At 39.9% G+C, this 21374-nt stretch overlaps 1 protein-coding gene across 10 annotated transcripts in view; it reads right to left on the bottom strand.

Annotated features, from left to right (window-relative positions):
- The window catches only part of ablim3 (actin binding LIM protein family, member 3), a 112415-nt gene that overhangs the window by 51210 nt on the left and 39831 nt on the right, over nt 1–21374 (bottom strand). For all 10 annotated transcript variants that reach the window (XR_008396868.1, XR_008396869.1, XR_008396870.1 and 7 more), the window contains 2 exons: nt 12144–12327; nt 2004–2119 (listed from right to left, as the gene is read on the bottom strand). Coding sequence is in view for 1 of the 10 variants with exons in the window: in XM_017475110.3 (XP_017330599.1) it covers nt 2004–2119; nt 12144–12327 (300 nt within the window). In the remaining 9 variants the exon portion in view is untranslated. The remainder of the gene's footprint in view (nt 1–2003; nt 2120–12143; nt 12328–21374) is intronic.

Below are 21374 nucleotides of genomic sequence, written 5' to 3'. Positions count from 1 at the left end.
AAATAGCACTGCACATCACCCTAAAAACACTATACCAACAGTGAAATTTGGAGGTGGAAGCATCATGGTGTGGTGCTGTTTTTCATCACATGGTACTGGCAGACTTCATATAATTGAAGGAATGATGAATGGAGCCCTTTAGCAGATGATCTGCTGCCATCCACCAGAATGATGAACATGAGATATGGGTGGACCTGCCAGCAAGACAATGATCCAAAGCATACAGCAAAGGAAACTCCGAATTGGTTTCAGAGAAAAAAAAATCAAGGTGCTAGAATGGCCCAGTCAATCACCTGAAATGAATCCAACTGAACAAGATTTAATGACAATATGTTTAGAAGAATGGGCCAAAATCACATCTGAATACTGCGGCCGATTAATTTCTTTATTTCATGTGAATAGCCTCATTGGAAATATATTTACTGAAATAAATGTTGACGTGTCCAATAATTATTTTGCCCACTGTATTAAAGTCAAACAAAGGAGATTTCTGAGGACCTCAGAAAAAGAGTTGTTAATGCTTATCAGGCTGGAAAAGGTTACAAATCCATCTCTAAGGAGTTTGGACTCCACCAATCAGATTGTGTACAAATGAAGGAAATTCAAGATCATTGTTACCCTCCCCAGGAGTGGTCGACCAACAAAGATCTCTCCAAGGAGAAAGCCAAAACCCTCCAAAAAGAACATTGATGCCCTTCTGCAGTTTGCTAACAATCACATGGTCCACAGGAGGTAGAAGGATATTGGAAAAATGTTTTGTGGACGGATGAGATCAAAATAGAATTTTTGGTTTAAATGAGAAGGGTTATGTTTGGAGAAAGGAAAACACTGCATTCCAGGATAAGAACCTTATCCTATCTGTGAAACATGGTGGTGTTAGTATCATGGTTTGGGCCTGCATCTGGGACAGGATGATTTGCTGTCATTGATGGAAAATTTAATTCTGAAATACACCTGCGAATTCTAAAGAAAATGTCAGGATATCTGTCCATGATCTGAATCTCAAGAGAAACTGGATAAAGCACACAATTCTAACAAAGAATGGTTAAAGAAGAAATAAGTTAATGTTTTGAAATGGCCAAGTCAATGTCCTGACCTTAATCCAAGTGTTGTGGAAGGACCTCAAGCAAGGAGTTCATATGGGGAAACCCACCAACATCCCGGAGTTGAAGCTGTTCTGTACTGAGCAATGGGCTAAAATTCTTCCAAGATGAGGAAGTTACTGGAAATCTAACTTACTGCTGCACAAGGTGGTCACACCAGCTACTGAAAGCAAAGGTTCACATACTTTTGCCACTGACAGAAATGTAATATTGGATCATTTTCCTCAATGAGTAAATTACCAAGTATAACATTTTTGTTTCATTTGCTTAATTGGGTTCTCTTTATTTACGTTTAGGACTTGTGTGAAAATCTGATGAAGTTTTAGGTCACATTTATGCACATTTATTATGCAGAAAATTACAATGGGTTCACAAACTTTCAAGCACCACTGTATATATTGTAAGCATAACAAACAATCCATAATTCCACACAAATGATAATGTCAGGCCCTGGAGTGGTAGAGCTATAATACAATATATGACTTCACAAATATTCACTGCTAATACCAATAAATTTATTAAAATGAATAATCTAAGAAACATGCAAATTAGGCACCAGGTGTACTACTGTTTATTTGCACTACCTGATATTTTGTTAATAGACTTGTCATTCAGTTAATTTGGCCCAATCATCTTTATTCCCTCAAAAAGCAACACACATGCATATATTTACACATGCAGTGGAACTCCATTATTAAACCAGACTGACAGACTGAGCGTTTCACACAGAGTGCAACAGTGTGTGTGTGTGTGTGTGTGTGTGTGTGTGTGTGTGTGTGTGTGTGTGTGTGTGTGTGTTCGTGTATGTGTGAGGTACACTACAATAATAATTTATAAACTGCACTGGGATTTCTGAAGACACTTCATTCATAAAACTTGATTGTTTAGAGATGGACTTACGACTGGGTCCATGAATCTTAATCGGCTCATTTGAAGCAACAAGCTTGTGGGAGCACTGCTGACAAACACACTCCTTACCACTGAATGTCACTCTGTCTCCAATTGGAAAGGGTTTTCTACAATAGAAAGAAAGATTGAATACTTGTGTCGGAAAAGTTATGCAACAATACATCAACAGCACATAATATGCACATTTTAATATATAAGATTGCAAAGGAGCACTTTATACACAACTGTCAAGTTATTATATTAGAAAAAGCTTCTGAGTTTTGGTATTCTGTATCAGTATGTATTTTGAATTTTGGATTCAGTACCAGCTTTTTAAGAAAGAAAATAATTTTAACACCTGTGATTTAACACTTGTGAATTACAGTTTGAAAACTGGTGCTTGTTTTTAACCATACACAGGTTTGGTAGGAGCGCTGAAGGTCAGATGACATTTCAGTTCAAACAGATGAAACCTTACTCTCTTTGAGTTATATAAATAGTCATATTAGTGACTTGCACTGTTGATTAGTTAACATGTTTACAAGTCCCTAAGGTCCAAGTCAAGTCTTAAGTCTTTGAGGTGGAGTCCAAGTCAAGTCTCAAGTCTTTGTTCTATTTTTAGTAATAGTTATTTAATCTAGTTATTGTAATTAACTTTCTATAAAATTATGAGGCTAAATCAATTTTGAAATATTAAAACTGATTACTTCTACAGAATGTTTTGTTCATTTATTCAAAATTGTCTAATAAAGCACACAAGGTTTTACTTAAATCATTAATTCAAAATTAAATCATTAATCAAAAAATATTACTTTCAAGCTATTACATTTGATCAAAAAGTTCTGCCTATAACTGCAAGAAAACAGAACATTCATAGAAAATTCAAGAAAGATATTAACCCTTTTGTCATTTAGTGCAAAATGCCAACGTGCTGTGTATTTTGAGCTATTTGAGTTTCTGTAGTTCTCAAGCAATGATGGGTGATATAGTCTTTCAGTGTGCGTCAGCGGACCCCCGTGTATAGATGCAATTGACTATGCACGAACGCTGCTTACGCATTTCCAGTAGAATCTCAGCCAGCGACTTTACTTCTGTATGTTCCTATGGCGAAGTGTACTAGCGGCAAAAGTCTTTAATTCAATTCATTTTTCAATGATTAAACTATTATTATTTATAATAATAATTATAATAATAATAATAATAATAGTATTGAGCAAGGCCCTTAACCCTCTCTGCTCCAGGGGCACTGTATCATGGCTGACCCTATGCTCTGACCCCAACTTCCTGGTATGTTGGAGTATGCGAAGAAAAGAATTTCACTGTGCTGTAGTGTATATGTGATTAATAAAGACTCATTATCTCTCTCTCTCTCTCTATACATATACACACACACACACACATATATATATATATATATATATATATATATATATATATATATATATATATATATATATATATAGTAAGGTAACTGGAAATATATAATTTGAAGCCCTTCTTCGTATTACTGTTGGGTGTAACATCTGACTGCCTCACAATATGATTAATGAGTAATCTCATTCAGAGTAATCTGGGGAAACTCTTGTAAACAACGAGTGTAATATGTCATACTCTCTTGCGCCATCTTCACACAGTTTTTGCTGAAAACGGCTTCTGGCACAGCACAGCAGTGAGCTGGCTGAGACAAAACGTAGAGGCGATCATGCATAGAGTGTATTTAACTTGGTAAACTTGTACAGCTAATGTGTTAGCTAATATACTCAGCAAAAAAAGAAATGACCCTTTTTCAGGAGACTGTATTTTAAAGATAATATTGTAAAAATCCAAATAAGCTTTACAGATATTTATTGGAATTGGTTTAATCAATGTTTTTCATGCTTGTTCAATGAACCATATACAATTATTGCACATGCACCTGTGGAACAGTCCTTAAGACACTTTAACAGTTCACAGGCGGTAGGCAATTAAGGTCACAATTACAATAAATTAGGACACTAAAGATACCTTTCTACTGACTCTGAAAAACACCAGAAGAAAGATGCCTAGGGTGCCTGCTCACCTGCATGAACATGCCATAGGCCTGCTGCAACGAGGCATGAGTACTGCAGATGTGGCTGGAGCAATAAGCTGCAATGTCTGTAATATAAGACGCCTAAGACAGGAAGGACAGCTGATCGTCCTTGCAGTGGAAAAATACATGTAACCATGTGCCCCCCAGACATGATCGAGAACTTGCACATGCCTTGGTGGAAGAGTGGGGTAACATTTCACAGCAAGAACTGATAAATCTGGTGCAGTCCATGAGGATGAGATTGATTGTAGTATTTAAAGCAGCTGGTGACGACACCAGATACTGACTGTTACTTTTGCTATTACACCCCCCCCCCCCCCCCCCCCCCCTCCTTTCAGGGACTCATTATTCCATTTCTGCTCGTCATGTCTGTGAAATTTGTTCAGTTTGTGTCTCAGTTGTTGAATGTTTTACGTTAATACACATATTTACACATGTTAAGAAATTTGCTGGAAATAGAATCAGTTGAATGTGAGAGTACATTTCTTTTTTTTTGCTGATTATATTTGGGTGGGGGACGACGATGACATGAAAAGGACATGGAAACATTGTACTTCTTCAAAATGGACAGCAAGCAAGCCTGTTATTTAAAAGTTAAATGACACTAAGTTTATCACAAGGTAAGTCTTGGCTATATTGTGATTGTTTATTATTCATTTAATTATTTGAATGTATATAATAATGTATATAATAATGCTGGCTTGGTGTGTTTAGAGATGAATTGTTGTGATATTTGCTGCTGCGGCACATACTGATAAGGAATGAATGAATGAGGGACGAATAGAAAAATGTGGTGTTTTATGCTGTAATATGGGATAGTAAAGAGAGAATGTAATTGGGAATGCCAATTCAAAATGAGTTGTTTTTTTCAAGAGTCTCTGTCTTCAAGTCCAAGTCAAGTCTCGAGTCAGTTGTTCACGAGCCCAAGTCAAGTCGCAAGTAATTTTTTTTGCGACTTATGTGTGACTCAAGTCCAAGTGCCAGACTTGAGTTTCCATCTCTGCTAGCTCTGCTTAAAGATTTTACTGGTTGCATGTATGTCATGGTTCCCCCTTTAAGCAGCGTGCTGTGGAGCATGTGGGCTCGCGTGCTCAAGCAAGGTGCGAGAGCACCTGCTTTTCCTTTGTTGTTAATCGTGACATTTGGACACGTGCTTTTGTTATGTTTCTGTTAGGTCTCCTCCCTGTTCTGTCATTGACTGTTATTTCATGTGTGTCTAGATTGGGGTCAGCCATCAGCAATTGGCGCTGATTATGTTTGTATATATACCGCACGCCTCCCAGCACACGGCGCGGAATATTATAGTATAGTAGATTAGTTTAAATTCCTTACCATAGTCATAGTCATAGTCATAGTCAAGATCCATGTTAGATTCCTTGTTAGAGTTATTTAGGTTAAACATTAGATTTAGTCCACACTGGTTTCTCCACTCCCAGTCCCTCGCTATTGTTCATGTTTCTTGATTTGTATATCGACCCTGTTTTCCGTGACCGTGACCTTGATTGCTGCCTTGCCCAGTTTATGCCTGTTTGCCGATCACCGGACCTTTTGCATGTTTTTGGATTACGTTTTTGGATTACGATTTTGGATTTATCTGCCTGTGCCCCTCTTTAATAAAACTGTCTACTGCACTTGCATCGGTCCTATCTTCGTTACGTGTCGAGCCGTGACTATTCTCAGAGAAGTATCTGTCTGAAATTAAATGAGGCTATAATAATCCAGCACAACCACCTTCATCTACACTTAATCAGGCTGACTGGAAGATACTTCACTAGAGACAAATCTTATTAGATTCACACACTCACTACAGTGAGATTTCAATTATATAAATTCTCAATCATGACCAGAGCATCATGCCATTCACTGAGCAGAATCACTTTTGTTTGGTTGTAATGAAATAGCCAGAAATGTTGTTTGTAGTACTGTAATTATCCCTAACTTCAAAACATGAGCCCACATGTGCGCACACATGCCAAACACACAATGATATCTTATTAAGTAATGAATCTGTTGACAATACTGTTGAACACTGATTTGATTTGAGCATCAAAAGATTGGACCAGGAAACTGAATTGACTTGCACATTAAGATACAAATATGTGAAATAATCCCATTAGTCGTCCTAGTGTTTCAAAGGCACTGGAGCCAATCCCAGAGAGACAACGATGTAGACAGCAACCCTGATCCTCTTATGTGCTTTTAGCACTTTTATTTTTTTCTTAGCACATTCTTTTACTGTATATACTATATTCCACATCTACTCATGGAATTTCTGTACATATAGTGAGATTTTCTTGTATTATACAGATGTGCATTTGTGTGTACACTTGCCTGTGGACAAGCATATGAGTAAATATGTGTGCCTGTACATGAACACTCTGGGTGACCTTGTCATTATCCACTGTGTCAGTCTCCTTTCAGATAAATGCAGCAATATCAGCTTTTTATCCATGTTAAATATTCATTTTGTTTAAATATTTAACAACATTGATTCTTTCTGTCCTGCCACACTATTTTCAGTTTCTTATGATCGCGAACATGTTATGGACAATATCCATACAACAAAACATTTGGATATATAAGCAAATTAAAACATTAGACAGATGCACACAAAAACAAAAATCTTGTTACATCCTTCCCTCTGAACTCAGGACTAGACTTACTGAATCATTGGAGAACTACAGCTTGCTGAATGGCAGCTTTGTGGTAGCAAGCTGTCATGCTGCCTGTTACTGCATGGCCTACATGATCATAGTTTTGTAGGCTACTCCCACCAGAAAAACCCTGCTGAGCTATTGGTAGTGGGATTCTGTGAAGCAATTCCAGTCTTACTTGGCAATTGAATTTTTTCTCCATATACATTCATCAAATGCTAATTTGTCCCACGTTGCTAAAGGGAAGAAAATGAAAGGGGGAAATTGTGATTTAGTACAACTAATTTCCTTCAAAAACTGGGCTTTACAATAGAAAATAAGGAAGCAGGAAGAATCAAGTTTCCAGAATTTCTCAGAAAGCATCAAATAAATCATCATAACCCTCTTTCACTTAGTCCATTCAGGAAGGATCTGCTTAGGTAGGTAGCAGTTATGGAGAGCACTGGTGCACTTTATTGTTTTTCATTTGAAAAACAGCACATAACAGTTTGTGGTTTTTTTTGGCAAATTTCAAATCTGCCTTATTTAGGGCAAATTTGAAAGCAGCTTTGCTTATTTTTGGTGGAGGCAATCAGGCAACTGTTTTTAAAGGCAGAGAGAAATATTGCTCTGCTTTTTACCTAGATGAGGATGGGGACCCCCTTCGGAGTCTGGTTCCTCTCAAGGTTTCTTCCTCATATCATCTTAAGGAGTTTTTCATTGCCACTGTCACCACTGGCTTGCTCAACAGGGATAAATTTACACATTTAAAATCTGTATCCTGTGTTTATATGTTTCTGTAAAGCTGCTTTGATGTCCATTATTAAAAGCACTATACAAATAAAACTGAATTGAATTGAATTCTGACTGCCTAACTCTTACAGTAGTTAAGTTCTCCTATACCTGTCTCGTGGTTAGGTAGCTAATGTAACATTGTCTGCTAAGCACTGAATGAAACAGCTAAATGTTTATTCAGAAGAAGCCTAATAGATACAGTACCCTCCATGAATACTGGCATCCTTGGTAAATATGAGCAAAGAAGGCTGTGAAAAAGTCTAAAAAGTGTAAAAAATCTTTATTGTTATGAGCAATATTGTTATTTATTGTTATTATTTTGATCTTTTCTTCAACTAATTCACAAAAATACTCTGCTCCCATGGATATTAAACAACTACAAACACAACACAGGATTATCCCCCAAAAAAAATATTTGTAAAATATAGGTGTGCAACAATTATTGGCACCCTTTTAGTCAATACTTTGTGCTACCTCCCTTTGCTAAGATAACAGTTCTGAGTCTTCTTCTAAAATGCCTGATTGGAGGGTTGGAGAATAGGTTGGAGAATACATGACAAGAGATCTGAGACCATTCCTCCATACAGAATCTCTCCAGATGCTTCAAATTTCGAGGTCCATGCTGGTGGACTCTCCTATTCAGTTCTTTTTTTTTTTTTTTTTTTGGTCAAAAGATTCATTTTATTACTCAAAATGTACAAAATTAAGCCCATTTCAAACAAATCATCTTAAGCACCCAAGACTGCATAAAGTTTCATTTATTAAAAGTGAAACCCCAATCAGACAAAATAATTAGCTTCATAAAATACAAAATCTAATTTAATTTAGCTTTGACAGCATCAAACAGCTTATATGTAAAATAATTTCATTCCAAAAAAACAAAACAAAAACACACACACACACACACACACACACACACAAACACACACACACACACACACACAAAACGTATACATATAAAACGTGAATAAGGGCCACTCATAAAAAATCAACAAAACAGTCCTTCCTTAATCAGATTTCCAGCTGAAAACTGTGACATCGACATGGACGAGGGGAATTAATCATCATTCATGAATTGGATTTCATAACAGAGTTTTTCAACGAAGCAGTACCCATTTTCAACCTTTTGTCTCTCTTGCCTTTTGTCGCTAAGCAGCTTTCTATTTAGCATAGTAACATTTCATTTTCTGTTTGTCTAAACGTCCGTAATTCTAAACAGACTCACCATATCTGCCCTGAGCTTTTGGCAATGCTAGTTATAGCTTTTTGTACAAACTTAATTTGTGGTTCCCCAAAAAAAAGCACTATATTTGTGGAAAACTATTCCTATTCAGTTCTATGGGTTTCAAATCAATAGACTGGGATGGCCGTGGCAGGACCTTGATTTTGTGGTCAGTAAACCATTTTTGTGTTGATTTTGATGTACATTTTGTATCATTGTCCTGCTGGAATATCCAACCACGGCCCATTTTAAGCTTTCTGGCAGAGGCACTCAGGTATTCATTTAATATCTGTTGATATTTGATAGAGTCCATGATGCCATGTATCCTAACAAAATGTCCAGGTCCTCTGGCAGAAAAACAGACCCAAAACATTAAAGAGCCACCACCATATTTAACTGTGGGCATGAGGTACTTTTCCATATGGCTACATCTCTGTGTGCATCAAAATCACCTCTGGTGTTTATTGACAAAAAGCTCTATTTTGGTTTCATCTGACCATAGAACCTGATCCCATTTTAAGTTCCAGCAGTGGTTGGCAAACTGCCAGACACTGCTGGAACTTCAAATGGGATCGGGTTCTATGGTCAAATGAAACCAAAATGTAAAATATCAATGGGAATAAACTTCAAATATATTTTTCTCATATTAATTCATAGTGGTGCCAATAATTATTGAACACCTATATTTAACAAAGATTTTTTTTAGAAATCTGTGTTTTGTTTGCAATTGTTTGATATCCAGGAGAGCAGAGTATTTTTGTAAAAAAAAAAAAATTAACAAAAGATCAAAAGGTTCAACAATAAAGACAATTTTCACAGCCTTCTTTGCTCATATTTACAAAGGGTGCCAATATTAGTGGAGGACACTGTAGATAATAATATTATAAAAGCTAAGAAACAGGTTTATGAAGAGCAGACAAGATCTGTTTCATTCAGCTTGAGAAAGACAGTTCATCTTCAAGATACAATCCAATTTAATTGATGGTACTTCAGTGTTTGACAGGCATGTAATGGATCAGCCAGAGAGGGCTTCTCTGAATTTGCTTCTCATTCATTTTCTGGCATTTTGACTATGTTGCAAACAGAGAGGTGATTCATAAAAAGGTTGTTACAGGACACAACCTTCAAAAGTATTCCATTTTCAGACATGAAAAGTCTAATTAAAACTCTTCCCTTTATTTTTGTTCTTATGTTGTTAACGATTTCTTCTGGTGTCAGCACTATTCTCTCCTAGTGCTCTCCTTCACATCCATTAATATTTCAATTAAAGGACAGAAACAAAGGGAGACAGAAGCACACACGTACACACGCGTACACACACACACACACACACACACACACACACAGAGAGAGAGAGAGAGAGAGAGAGAGAGAGAGAGAGAGAGAGAGAGAGAGAGAGAGAGAGAGAGAGAGAGATATTCGATAGATCTCAGCCCGGGGGTCATTTTGAGCTCTGGAGTTTAGGTGTGTTCACTCACGTGCTGCCGAGATATGGAGAACAATGAGGTCTTCTGGAATGCCAGGGAAGACTTCTTTTCTACCTTTGATTTTTTTTACCTTTGAGTTTTCATCCTCACACACTGCTTGGCATTCTATTAAAACTGATAATCATTTATGGACTCAGAGATCTATTAGTTAATCGATATTTTTTTTCTCTTTCTGCTTTTATCAAGCCCAGACCTACATTTTTCCATCAATCAACGGTTTGTAACTACAAGGCCATGGTGCTACTGACAATGTATAACTGAAGAAATCAGGTAAATACAACCCCAATTCCGAAAAACTTGGGACAGTATGGAAAATGCAAAAAAACAAAAAACAAAAAAGAAAAAAACAACAACAACGGTCATCTGAAAATTCAATTCACCCTGTACAATATTAAAAACAATAACACATTATTTGATGTTTTACTTTGTGAATTTTATTTATTTTTGAAAATATACACTCATTTCAAATCTGATGACTGCAACACACTCCAAAAAAGTTGGGAGAGTCCACTGTTTACCACTGTGTAACATCACCATTTCTTTTAATTTCTTACCATTTCATCACCATTTCTTAACTCTTATTAAGCCTTTGGGCACTGAAGACACCCGGTAGTTAAGTTTAGCGAGCGGAATTTTCCCCCATTCGTCCATTGTGAATTGCTTCAGTTGCACAAGTGTACAGTGCCTTTGCTGCCTTATTTTGCGCTTCATAATGCACACGTTCTCAATCAGAGACAGGTCAAGACTGCAGGCAGGCGATGTTAGCGCCTACACTCTCTGCTTACACAACCATGCACTTGTAATCCAGGCAGAATGTGGTTTGGCGTTGTCCTGCTCTGGATGGCAGCATATGTTGCTCCAGAATGTGTACATATCTTTCTGCATTAATGGTGCCCTCACAGATATGCAAGTTACCCATGCCATGTGCACTGACAGACCCCCATACCATGACAGATCCTGGCTTTTTGACCTGACGATGATAAAAGCTTGGATGGTCCCTTTCCTCTTTGGCCTGGAGAACACGACAGCTGTTTTGTACAAAGACCATCTGAAATGTTGACTTATCGGACCACAAAACGATTCCACTGTGCTACTGTCCATCTCAGATGAGACTGAGCCCAGAGAAGTAGGTGGCGCTTCTGAACAGTGTTGATGTGTGGCTACTGCTTTGAATAGTAAAGCCTTATGTTGCATCTGTGGATGCATCAGCGAATGGTGTTGACTGACAAAGGTTTACCAATGTATTCCCGAGCCCATGTCAGGATATCCATTACAGACTCATGACGGTTTTTAAGACAGTGACATCTGAGGGATAGGAGATCATGTGCATTCAGAAGTGGTTTTCTGCCTTGCCCTCTATGCACCGAGATTTGACCGGATTCCTTGACTCTTTTAATTATATTGTGCACTATAGAATGTGAAATGCCCAAAATCCTACTGATTTTTCTTTGGGGAATGTTGTTCTGAAAGTGTTGGCTTATTCTGTTGGCAGATCAAGTTGACCCATATTCTGTTGACCCATCCTTGCTCTTGAAGGACTAGGGCTTTTTTGGAGGGTCCTTAAATACGATGATTAGATGATTACCTCACCTATTTCACATCACCTTCTTCTTCAACTTGTCAAATCGCTATTAGTCCTAAATTCACCCTGTCCCAACTTTTTTGCATCCAACAGTTAAAATAAACGTGTTTCCTTAAAAAACTATGCAGTTGATTAGGTAAAACATCAAATACATTGTATTTATATGTTTTTTGTTTAAATACAAGTCAAAGTGTATTTACAAATCACTCCCCTTTGTTTTTATTAGCCTTTTCCACACTGTCCCAACTTTTTCGGAATTGGGGTTGTATTTTCTTTGCCATTTTAATAAAGGATGAAGTCAAAAAACAAACTGCAGTAAACTGTTAAATTTTTTATTTAAATTCTTTTCCTGAAAGGCTCACCTGCAGACACTGCAAACGAAGCACTTTGGGTGATATGTGTGGCCCAGCGCTGATACCACCTCTCCTGTGATGAAGTCCCCACAGCTGTCACACTTTGTGCCATACAGATGCTGGTAGTCTGCTGTGCATATGTACTCGCCCTTCTTCTGGAAAAATCCGGAACGTGCCAAGTTACAGCCACACACTGCCGGAAAGAAAGTGCATGATTACAATAGAACAGCTACACAGAAGTGCACAGAAGATTACTTTCCATCCATCCCTGCAATATTCAGAATTATGCAAATCTTGTCTGGTCTTCATTGCCAATTTTTTTTTTTTTAGTTATTCGATATAGAAAGCTTACACACACACACACACACACACACACACACACACGGTGAAGAATTTCTTAGCCAGTTAGACTTTGGGCACCATGCATAATGTAAATTGCTGTTATGTCAAAGTTCCATTTCCCCACACAATGAGTTTTGGTTAGCAGCTAGGTTAAGAAGTGCAGAAAAGTTGCAGATCCATGACACAATTGAGGATATAGGATATTTCCATTATGGTACTAGGCATGTCACAAGAACCGATAATTCAGTACCAACATTCTTAAAATGTGACGGTACTTGTTTTTCTACAGTAGCATAGGTACCATTGGTAATGAAGGTACTGTGGTTGCAAATCTTCCGGGACTGATGGGGGCAGCAAATATGCGTAAGTGTTTTAGTCAGTCCACAAGTGGTACAGAAGATCGAGAGCGCCTACAAACACACGGGAAAAACTACAGAATATGGCGACAAGTTTAGCTCTACCCGACTCGTTGAGAGGAAAGGTGGTAAGAGACAAATATGGAAATACTGTGCAATTGAGGCGGATGACAACAAACATATAATTGATGCTCTGAAGCTGGTGTGCAACTGATACTATTGTTCATTTCAAACAAAGCGAGGAAACACCTCGAATTTGGTGAAGTACCTGAAAGACGGGCCTTATATTATGTTTGTTTGAGGCAGCTGGCATTGTGGAAGTGAAACCAGTTAACCTTATGCTCCATGTAATGTTTGCGATAGCCAGTTATTTGTTAAAGACGCTAATGAATTGCAACGTTATAAACTACCTCCTAATGGGCCACCATGCATCACCATTCAGCCCATGTCCTGTCAGCAAAATGTAGCCTAAAGTCACAAATAACTTTTGAAATGTTAATGGTTTTAATAAATCTTTTTGGCCTGCCACCATATCAGTGAATTTAAACTAATGCGTGCATCCAGAGTATAAGGGCTGTGTGTCTGTGTGTGTGTGTGTGTGTGTGTGTGCGTGCGTTTAGGAGTTCACCTTAGCACTTGTAACCTCCACTGTTTTATTAGTCATTGTCAGACAGTGTTTGATAACTAAAATATCCCCCCCCCCCCCCTCTCTCTCTCTTTTTGCCAGTATTAGCCAGAGGAGGATGTCCACCAGGGGGTTTTAATTTTATTTTAAAAAATAATAATAATAATTTTTTTAAACCACACCGAGTGTGGTATCGAGTATTGTGTACTTTTGGTGGTATCGGTACCGACTACTAGATATAAAAATGGAAACTTCTAGTTAGCTTCATGTGGCCCTTATATAACTGATACTTTTATCAGGGGAACTTGTGTTCCCTGGGATAGGCTCCATGCTCCTTGCGACCCTGAGTAGCATAAGCAGTACAGAAAATGGATAGATATACAGTCCCCTCCAAAAGTATTGGAACAGCAAGGCTAATTATATTGTTTTGCTGTACATTGAAGACATTTGGGATCAAAAGATGAATATGAGATGATAGATCAGAATTTCAGCTTTCACTTCCTGATATTTACATCTAGATGTGTTAAACAACTTAAATATGGCATCTTTGGTGGCAGATCACCAAATATTTAGGTGAGCAAAAGAATAGGAACAGTCTTAAAGTAAAATAAAATAAAAAAACACTTAATATTTTGTTACATACCCATTGCTTGCAATGACTGCATCAAGCCAGTGCCCCAGTGATATCACCAAACATTTTTCCTTTGTGATGTTTTTCCAGGCTTGCACTGAAGTTTAATTCAGCTGTTGTTTGTTTTGGGGATTTCTCATTTCAGTCTCTTCTTCAGGAGGTGAAATGCATTCTCAACTGGGTTAACGTGTGGTGATTGACTTGGCCAGTCTAAAACCTTTTTTTCCTCCTGACAAAGTCCTTTGTTGAGTTGGCAGTGTGTTTTGGATCATTGTACTGCTGCATGTGCTCCTCCCAATTAGATTGGATGCATCTCTCTGTAAATTGGCAGACCGATTGTTTCTGTAGACTTCTGAAGTCATTCTGCTGCTACCATCATGAGTTACATAATCAATAAAGATTATTGAGACCATTGTAGAAACAGCAATGTAAGCCCAAGCGATGACTCTACATGGAAAACACTACATAAACATGGAAAAACATGGAAGTTCATCAGTCAAGCATGGTAAAGGTACAATGCTTAACTGATGAGCTTCCATGTTTTGGATCATGAGCAGATCCATTCTTTCTCCACACTTTGGACTTTCCACTTTGGTAGAAGTTAATCTTGGTTCCAGAACTTTTGTGGCTCATCTCAATATTTCTTTGTGAATTACAATCTGGTCTTCTGTTTCTTACTGCTCATTGGTGGTTTGCCTCTTGGGGTAGGGCCTCTATATTTCTGCACTTGAAGTCTTCTTCGAATGGTGGATTGTGATACCTTCATCCTGCCCTGTTGAGGTTGTTTGTGATGTCACTAACTGTTATTGTTTTTATTTTATTTATTTATTTATTTATTTGGGGGGGGGGGGGGGGGGGGGTGTTCTTCACAGCTCTCACAGTGTTTGTCATTAACTACTGTTGTTTTCCTTAGCTGATCTGTTACATGTCTGGTTCTTAGTACACCAGTGGTTTCTTTCTTTTTCAGGACATTCCAAATTGTTGTATTGGCTATTCCCAATGCTTATGCAATGGCTCTGAAAGACTTTCCCTCTTTTCTCAGCTTCAAAATGGCTTGTTTTTCTCCCATAGACAGCTCTCTCAAACATAGCGCTCAAACCAAGAGTAAACATTCAGAGCTATTAAATTTTTAATCAATCAACTTAACATGGCAAACCTGGACAGCAAGAAACAGCTATCAGGCACATGTTCCAATATTTATGATCACTTGAAAAAATGGGTGAGCTCAAACATAAGGTGCCATATTCATAAAGTTATTTAACACATTTAGATGTAAATATGAGGAAATGAAAGGTGAAATTCTGATGTGTCGGCTCATATTCATCTTTTGATCTCAAACCCAAATGTCTTCAGTGTATAGCAAAAAAATGAATAAAAAATTTAATTGGGCTTGCTGTTCCAGTACTCCCAGAGGGGACTGTAATGTCTTTTTTCCAAACTGAAAATAAAGAGAACACAACAGCAAGAATACAGAAAACCCTCTTGTAAGTGTTAACTACATAAAACTATAAGATTGACATACTTATTTACTCAAAACAAGTAAGATGGGGATCTGAAGCCCTATCTGGAAGAAATATTATTGCAAGCAGCATGCAGAAGAGTCTTCAGAGACCTGAACATCCATCTAGACAAACTCCAAGCTGCCTGATGCTGCTGGCATTATTCAGTCTAAAATATGTCTGTATGTTTCAGTCCAGCATAACCTCTACACCTCCACAACCCACTGCTACAATGCTTTCCATCCTCCCCCAAATCCCTCAAGCCACAGATACCCTTTACCCTACATTAATCACTTGCCTTGATAGGTCATTTCCTCTCTCACTCAATGTCACACAGGACCCTCCTAGTCCTGTCTTTTATTCTGTTTATCTGGGAAGGTGAAGTGTATCACACACTTCCTCCAAGACATATAAAAGCCACCCAACCACAATCTTCTCATACTGCTGCTTGTGTGGCATCACAGGGCAGTGTAACACACTCTGAGAAAAGAGCTAGCCACCCCCTTCTGCATGCATAAGCTCACAGACACCCCACGATTGGTTAGTGACGCAGTGATTTAATATGGGAGAGAGAATGCCATCCCTTCCTCCCAGAGGCCACAGCCAGTTTGCTCTATTGAACTCCCGGCCACAGATGGCTGACGTTAGAGTAAATGTTTTTCTGTTGCGCCACTCAGGAGCAGACAAGGTCCATCCTCTCTGAGGTCTATGGATACCAAACAATCCCAGTGAGTCATTTAACTCTCCTCCACCACACACATCTCTGAATGCTGAAGCTTTTGCATATCAAAACCTAAAGAAGGAAGATTTTCTGAAGACACTTCTGAAGATTTTATTGAGACACTGTCCTGGATTCATCCCCTCACATCTCTAGCAGGCCATCATCCCTACCTCATTCAGGTAACTCCACTGTTTAGGATGACAAGGCTGACCCCTTCACAAATAAAGAACTACAGACCAGGCCCCCTTTTACTATGTCCAGTGCTCTAAGTGCTCCGATATTCACCAATATACAGTACCAGCAATTCTATGTTTTGATTAGTTAAGTTAATTTCACAGCAAAAAGAAAGTGACGGTATGTTTCAAATTTTGGATGTTTAATGTCTAATTCGCTGCAGCGTCTCAAAATTATTTCATGGCTTGCAAAAAGAAGTAACATCTACATACAGGACTATCAAATAGTGGGTTTTCTGTGGCCCCAACTCATCTGCCAACAAATTTCTCCAGTTACATTAAAATTAAGTAGAATCTTTAAAAAAAAAAAAAAGGTTAAGTAGTGAATATTGGATTACTATAAAGGTCTACTGAAATGCATAATTAAATAGTGCCAATACTCTCTTGCATTGATGATTTCTTTGTTTGCACATGCAAATGACACCATTAAGGCCTGTTCACACTGGGATGTTTTTCGCAGCGCGTTAAATGGTCAGTTTTTCGACGTGCTTTTTTGTGTTCACACCCACACGTTAAACGCGGGCAATGTGCTGAATAAGAGTGCAAATTCACTCCTGACAGTAGATGGCACTTACTGAAAAACATAAACACCCTGGTACACAAGATGGCGCTACACAACTTTCTGTTTCTGACACCCGATTATCACTGAAATGAAAAAGCCAGTATTTACATCTTTAAGCATTCATATACTTATGGGAAGACCCAGATTATGTTATTTTTTAAATCTAATTTTGTTTTTGGAAGGTTGTGGGTATAAGGCAATTATTGTTGTGCCCAAAATGCAAATTGATGAAGTGTTGACTATGAATAGTCTTTTTTGTGGTCAATATTATATTATAATGACTTAATAATGGGGAACTTAGCTATTTGAATAAGAGGTCAAGAATACTTATATGCATATATATGCCAAGTGCAAAATAAATACAATAGACTGTCAATCAGCAGAAAGAATTAAATGTATCATTTATAATATATGCTTGCATTTCAGTGTTGTCAAAAATAGCCACAACATAATAAATACTCTTATATAGTATTTAGTGGTTAATTTTGAATCTGTTTTACACCACTGACAGCCAATGGGCTGTTAAACAGACCGTTTTTCGCGCTGCCAAAATCGTCTCGGTGTGAACAGGGCTGGGACCACAGAGCAAAAAACATTCATGTGAATAGTCAAATTTATTGTAGTTAGATGACTGAAAAAAAGAAGAAAAACATCAAGGAATAAGAATAAGAGTCAGGAAGATTCGGTAGTGAAAAGTAGATACATATTTCTACAAATTTCTACTTCAGCAACATCTCACACCTCCAGGGTCCCTGGTTAGATCCTGAGCTCGGGTTACTGCCTGTGTAGAGTTTTGCATGTACTCCTACAGGTTCACCGGTTTGTTCCCACTGTCCAAAAACATGCATGTTGGTGGACTGGCTATGCTAAATCGCTGAGATGAGAATGAGTGTGGTGTGAGAATGAGTGTGGGTCATTCCGTCAATTCAATCAAATTCCAAAAAAGTTGGTTGCATCAATGTCTTTAAATTACTTTAAACTTATTCTAGGCTAAGCCTGATATTTAAAACTGAGAATTACCCAGTACTGCTGACTAGATACCAAATATAACTGGTTTTATATTGGAGGGTTATCACTTTTGGCACAAATTAAGCTTTCTTCACTTTTTGTTGGCTTTTATTTCAATGATCCAAAAATGCTGTGCTAAAAACCAATGTTGACAAGCAGCTTGGGACCTGAATTTTTGCGTATGCAAACTATTATCCTATTACCATATGTAACCCAAATTGAATTTGCCAACAGGGCTTATATCATGATGAAATAAACTCTAGATATCAAGTATATGCAAAAAGGCAACCTTTATTCAAAAAAGTATATATAAGGTTAACCTAACCCTAACCCTAACCCTAACGATACCTGTTGGAGACGAGCGCTGACGGGCAGGGTAGCGTGCGTAGAATCGTCGGATGAGTAAACACAGAAGACAGACAGAAGTCAGGCGATCAGGCGAACAATCCAAACAGGGCAAGGCAGGGAATCGTAAACGATAAACAGGCAGAGATATCCGAAAACCAGGAAATTCCAGAATTAAGATAAAGGCTTGGTCAAACGGCTGAGCTGCGATAACTGAGCATTTACTTCGCTTCACGCTGATGTTAACATGTTAACATGTTAACCCCCCCCCCCGGGTGAGCAGCATGGAATTCTCTGCGCAAGTTTGCGTCCAGAATGTCCTGGGATGGGATCCAGCACTGCTCCTCTGGGCCATATCCCTACCAGTCCACCAGATATTCGAGTCTTCTCTCCTACGTCTGCAGTCCTTGATGTTGTGGACGCGGTAGTCTGGGCGGCCTTCAATCTCCAGCAGTTCCAGTGGGGAGTCATCCGGCACCGCCGTGGCCAAGGGACCCGGTATTACTGGCTTGAGGAGAGAGACATGGAATGACGGGGCGATGCGGCCGTGCTTGGGCAGGTCCAGGCGGTGCGTGACTTCATTAATCTGCTTCAGAATCCGGAAGGGGCCGATATACTTGGGTTTAAGTTTTCTGCCCAGGAGTGGCGACTTTAGATCTCTTGTAGAAAGCCGCACCCTGTCCCCGGGTTGATAGATGAGGTGATTCCTCCGGTGCCGGTCCGCCTTCTGTTTGCGGTGCGGGAGGCCTGCACCAACTGTTGATGGGCGAGTTCCCAGACCTGTTCACTCTGGCGGAACCACTCATCTACCGCTGGTGAGTCAGTGGGGGAGGCGTTACATGGAAACAATGGCGGCTGATAGCCCAAGACACACTGAAAGGGAGTGAGCTGGGTGGCGGAATGTCGTAGAGAGTTTTGTGCGTATTTCGCCCATGGGAAGAAGTGGCCCCAGTCCTCCGGATTGGTGGCGCAAAAAGTTCGTAGGAATCATTTCTGCCTGTCCGTTGCCTGCCCATTCTGCCTGTCCGTTGACCTGGGGATGGTAACCGGAAGTGAGATTAACGGTGATCCCTATCTTCTCTAATGAAACTGGCCCAGACGCGAGACGTGAATTGCGGACCTCTGTCACTCACAATCTCCTTTGGGATGCCGAAGTATCTAAATACGTATTGGAAAAGTAATTCGGCTGTGGCAAAGGCATATGGGATGGCTGGTAGTGGGAATAGGCGCAGAGATATCGAAAACCACCAGTATCTCAGTGTTACCTTGTGACTCCGGCAGGTCCGTTATGAAGTCTAGTGCCAGGTGGGACGATGGGCGTACAGGTGTGGGGAGAGGTACCAATTTTCCGGCTGGTAGGACACGCAGCACTTTCAACTGAGCACAGGTGGAGCATGAGGATATGACATGCTGTACCTCCCTAGGCATGTGGGGCCACCAATATTTCTCGGCCAGCAGTTGGTAAGTACGATGAGCTCCCGGGTGACCCGTCGCTAGTGTCGTATGGGCCCAAGTGATGAGTTCCAGACGGTACCGTCTCGGTACGAATTGTTTACTTGGAGGACGTGCTGTCGGAACTCGTGACCTGGGGAAGCGAGCTAAGGCTTGATCTAGGGACCACTCTATGGCGCCAACAATACAGGATGGGGGCAAGATATGATCTTCGTGGTTCTCCCGACTTTCAGGAGAGTGGATTCGAGATAGAGCATTGGCCTTCGTGTTTTTTGCTCCTGGCCTATATGACAGGGTAAACTTGAACCTGAAGAAGAATAGGGACCAGCGAGCTTGGCGAGGCGTAAGTCGTTTGGCGGTCCTCAGGAACTCTAGATTTTTATGGTCCGTATAGATTATGAACGGGTGGACGGCACCCTCCAGCCAGTGATTCACTCATCTAGGGCCAATTTAACTGCCAGGAGTTCTCGGTTCCCCATGTCGTAATTGGGTTCTGCGGGTGACAACTATCGAGAGAAGAACGCTACGGGATGCAACTTTGGCTTGTCTCCGAATCTCTGGGACAGAATGGCCCCCACTCCCGCCTCCGAATCATCAACCTTCACCACGAATGGTCTGGAGGGATCCGGGTGTCTGAGGATGGGGGCCGTGGTGAAGGCTTATCCAGAGCCTCCTGGGCATTTGGGGTCCAAAGGAGCCGTCGGGGCTTACCACGCAGGAGGGATGTCGGGGTTGTGCTATTTTGCTAAAGTCTTGGATGAATCGCCGATAAAAGTTCGCGAACCCAAGGAAACATGGCAACTCCTTGAGTTGGGGAGTTTGCCATCCACCACCGCTTGAACCTTGTGTTGGTCCATGGTGACTCGCTTCGGACTAATGACATAACCTAGGAATGAGATTGTGTGTTGGTGGAACTAACACTTCTCGGCTTTTACTTAAAGCTGATATTGCAGCAGGCGGCGCAATACTTCCAGGGATCTCGAATATACTAGGATATCGTCAATATAGGCGATGACGCACCTCCCCAGCAGGTCCCTCAGGACGTCATTGATTAAGTTCTGGAACACTGAGGGGGCGTTAGCGAGCCCATACGGCATGACTAAGTACTCGTAGTGCCTGGAGGTGGTACTAAAGGCCATCTTCCACTCGTCCCCCTCCCTGATACGGATCAGGTTGTATGCACTACATAGGTCCAGCTTCATGAAGATGGTCGCAGACCGTACCTTAGCTGTTCAAGGCTGCGGGAACTAGTGGCAGGAATATGAAGTAATCTGTAATGATACCTGTTGGAGACAAGCGCAGATGGGCAGGGTAGCGTGCGTAGAATCGTCGGATGAGTAAACACAGAAGACAGACGGAAGCCAGGCGATCAAGTGAACAATCCAAACAGGGCAAGGCAGGGAATCGTAAACGATAAACAGGCAGAGATATCTGAAAACCAGGAAATTCCAGAATGAAGATAAAGG

Source organism: Ictalurus punctatus, chromosome 8 (assembly GCF_001660625.3).
Source record: "Ictalurus punctatus breed USDA103 chromosome 8, Coco_2.0, whole genome shotgun sequence".
NCBI classification, from domain to species: Eukaryota; Metazoa; Chordata; class Actinopteri; order Siluriformes; family Ictaluridae; genus Ictalurus; species Ictalurus punctatus.
The sequence above is the reverse complement of the archived record's forward strand: the minus strand, read 5'-3'. Positions and strand labels throughout refer to the sequence as shown.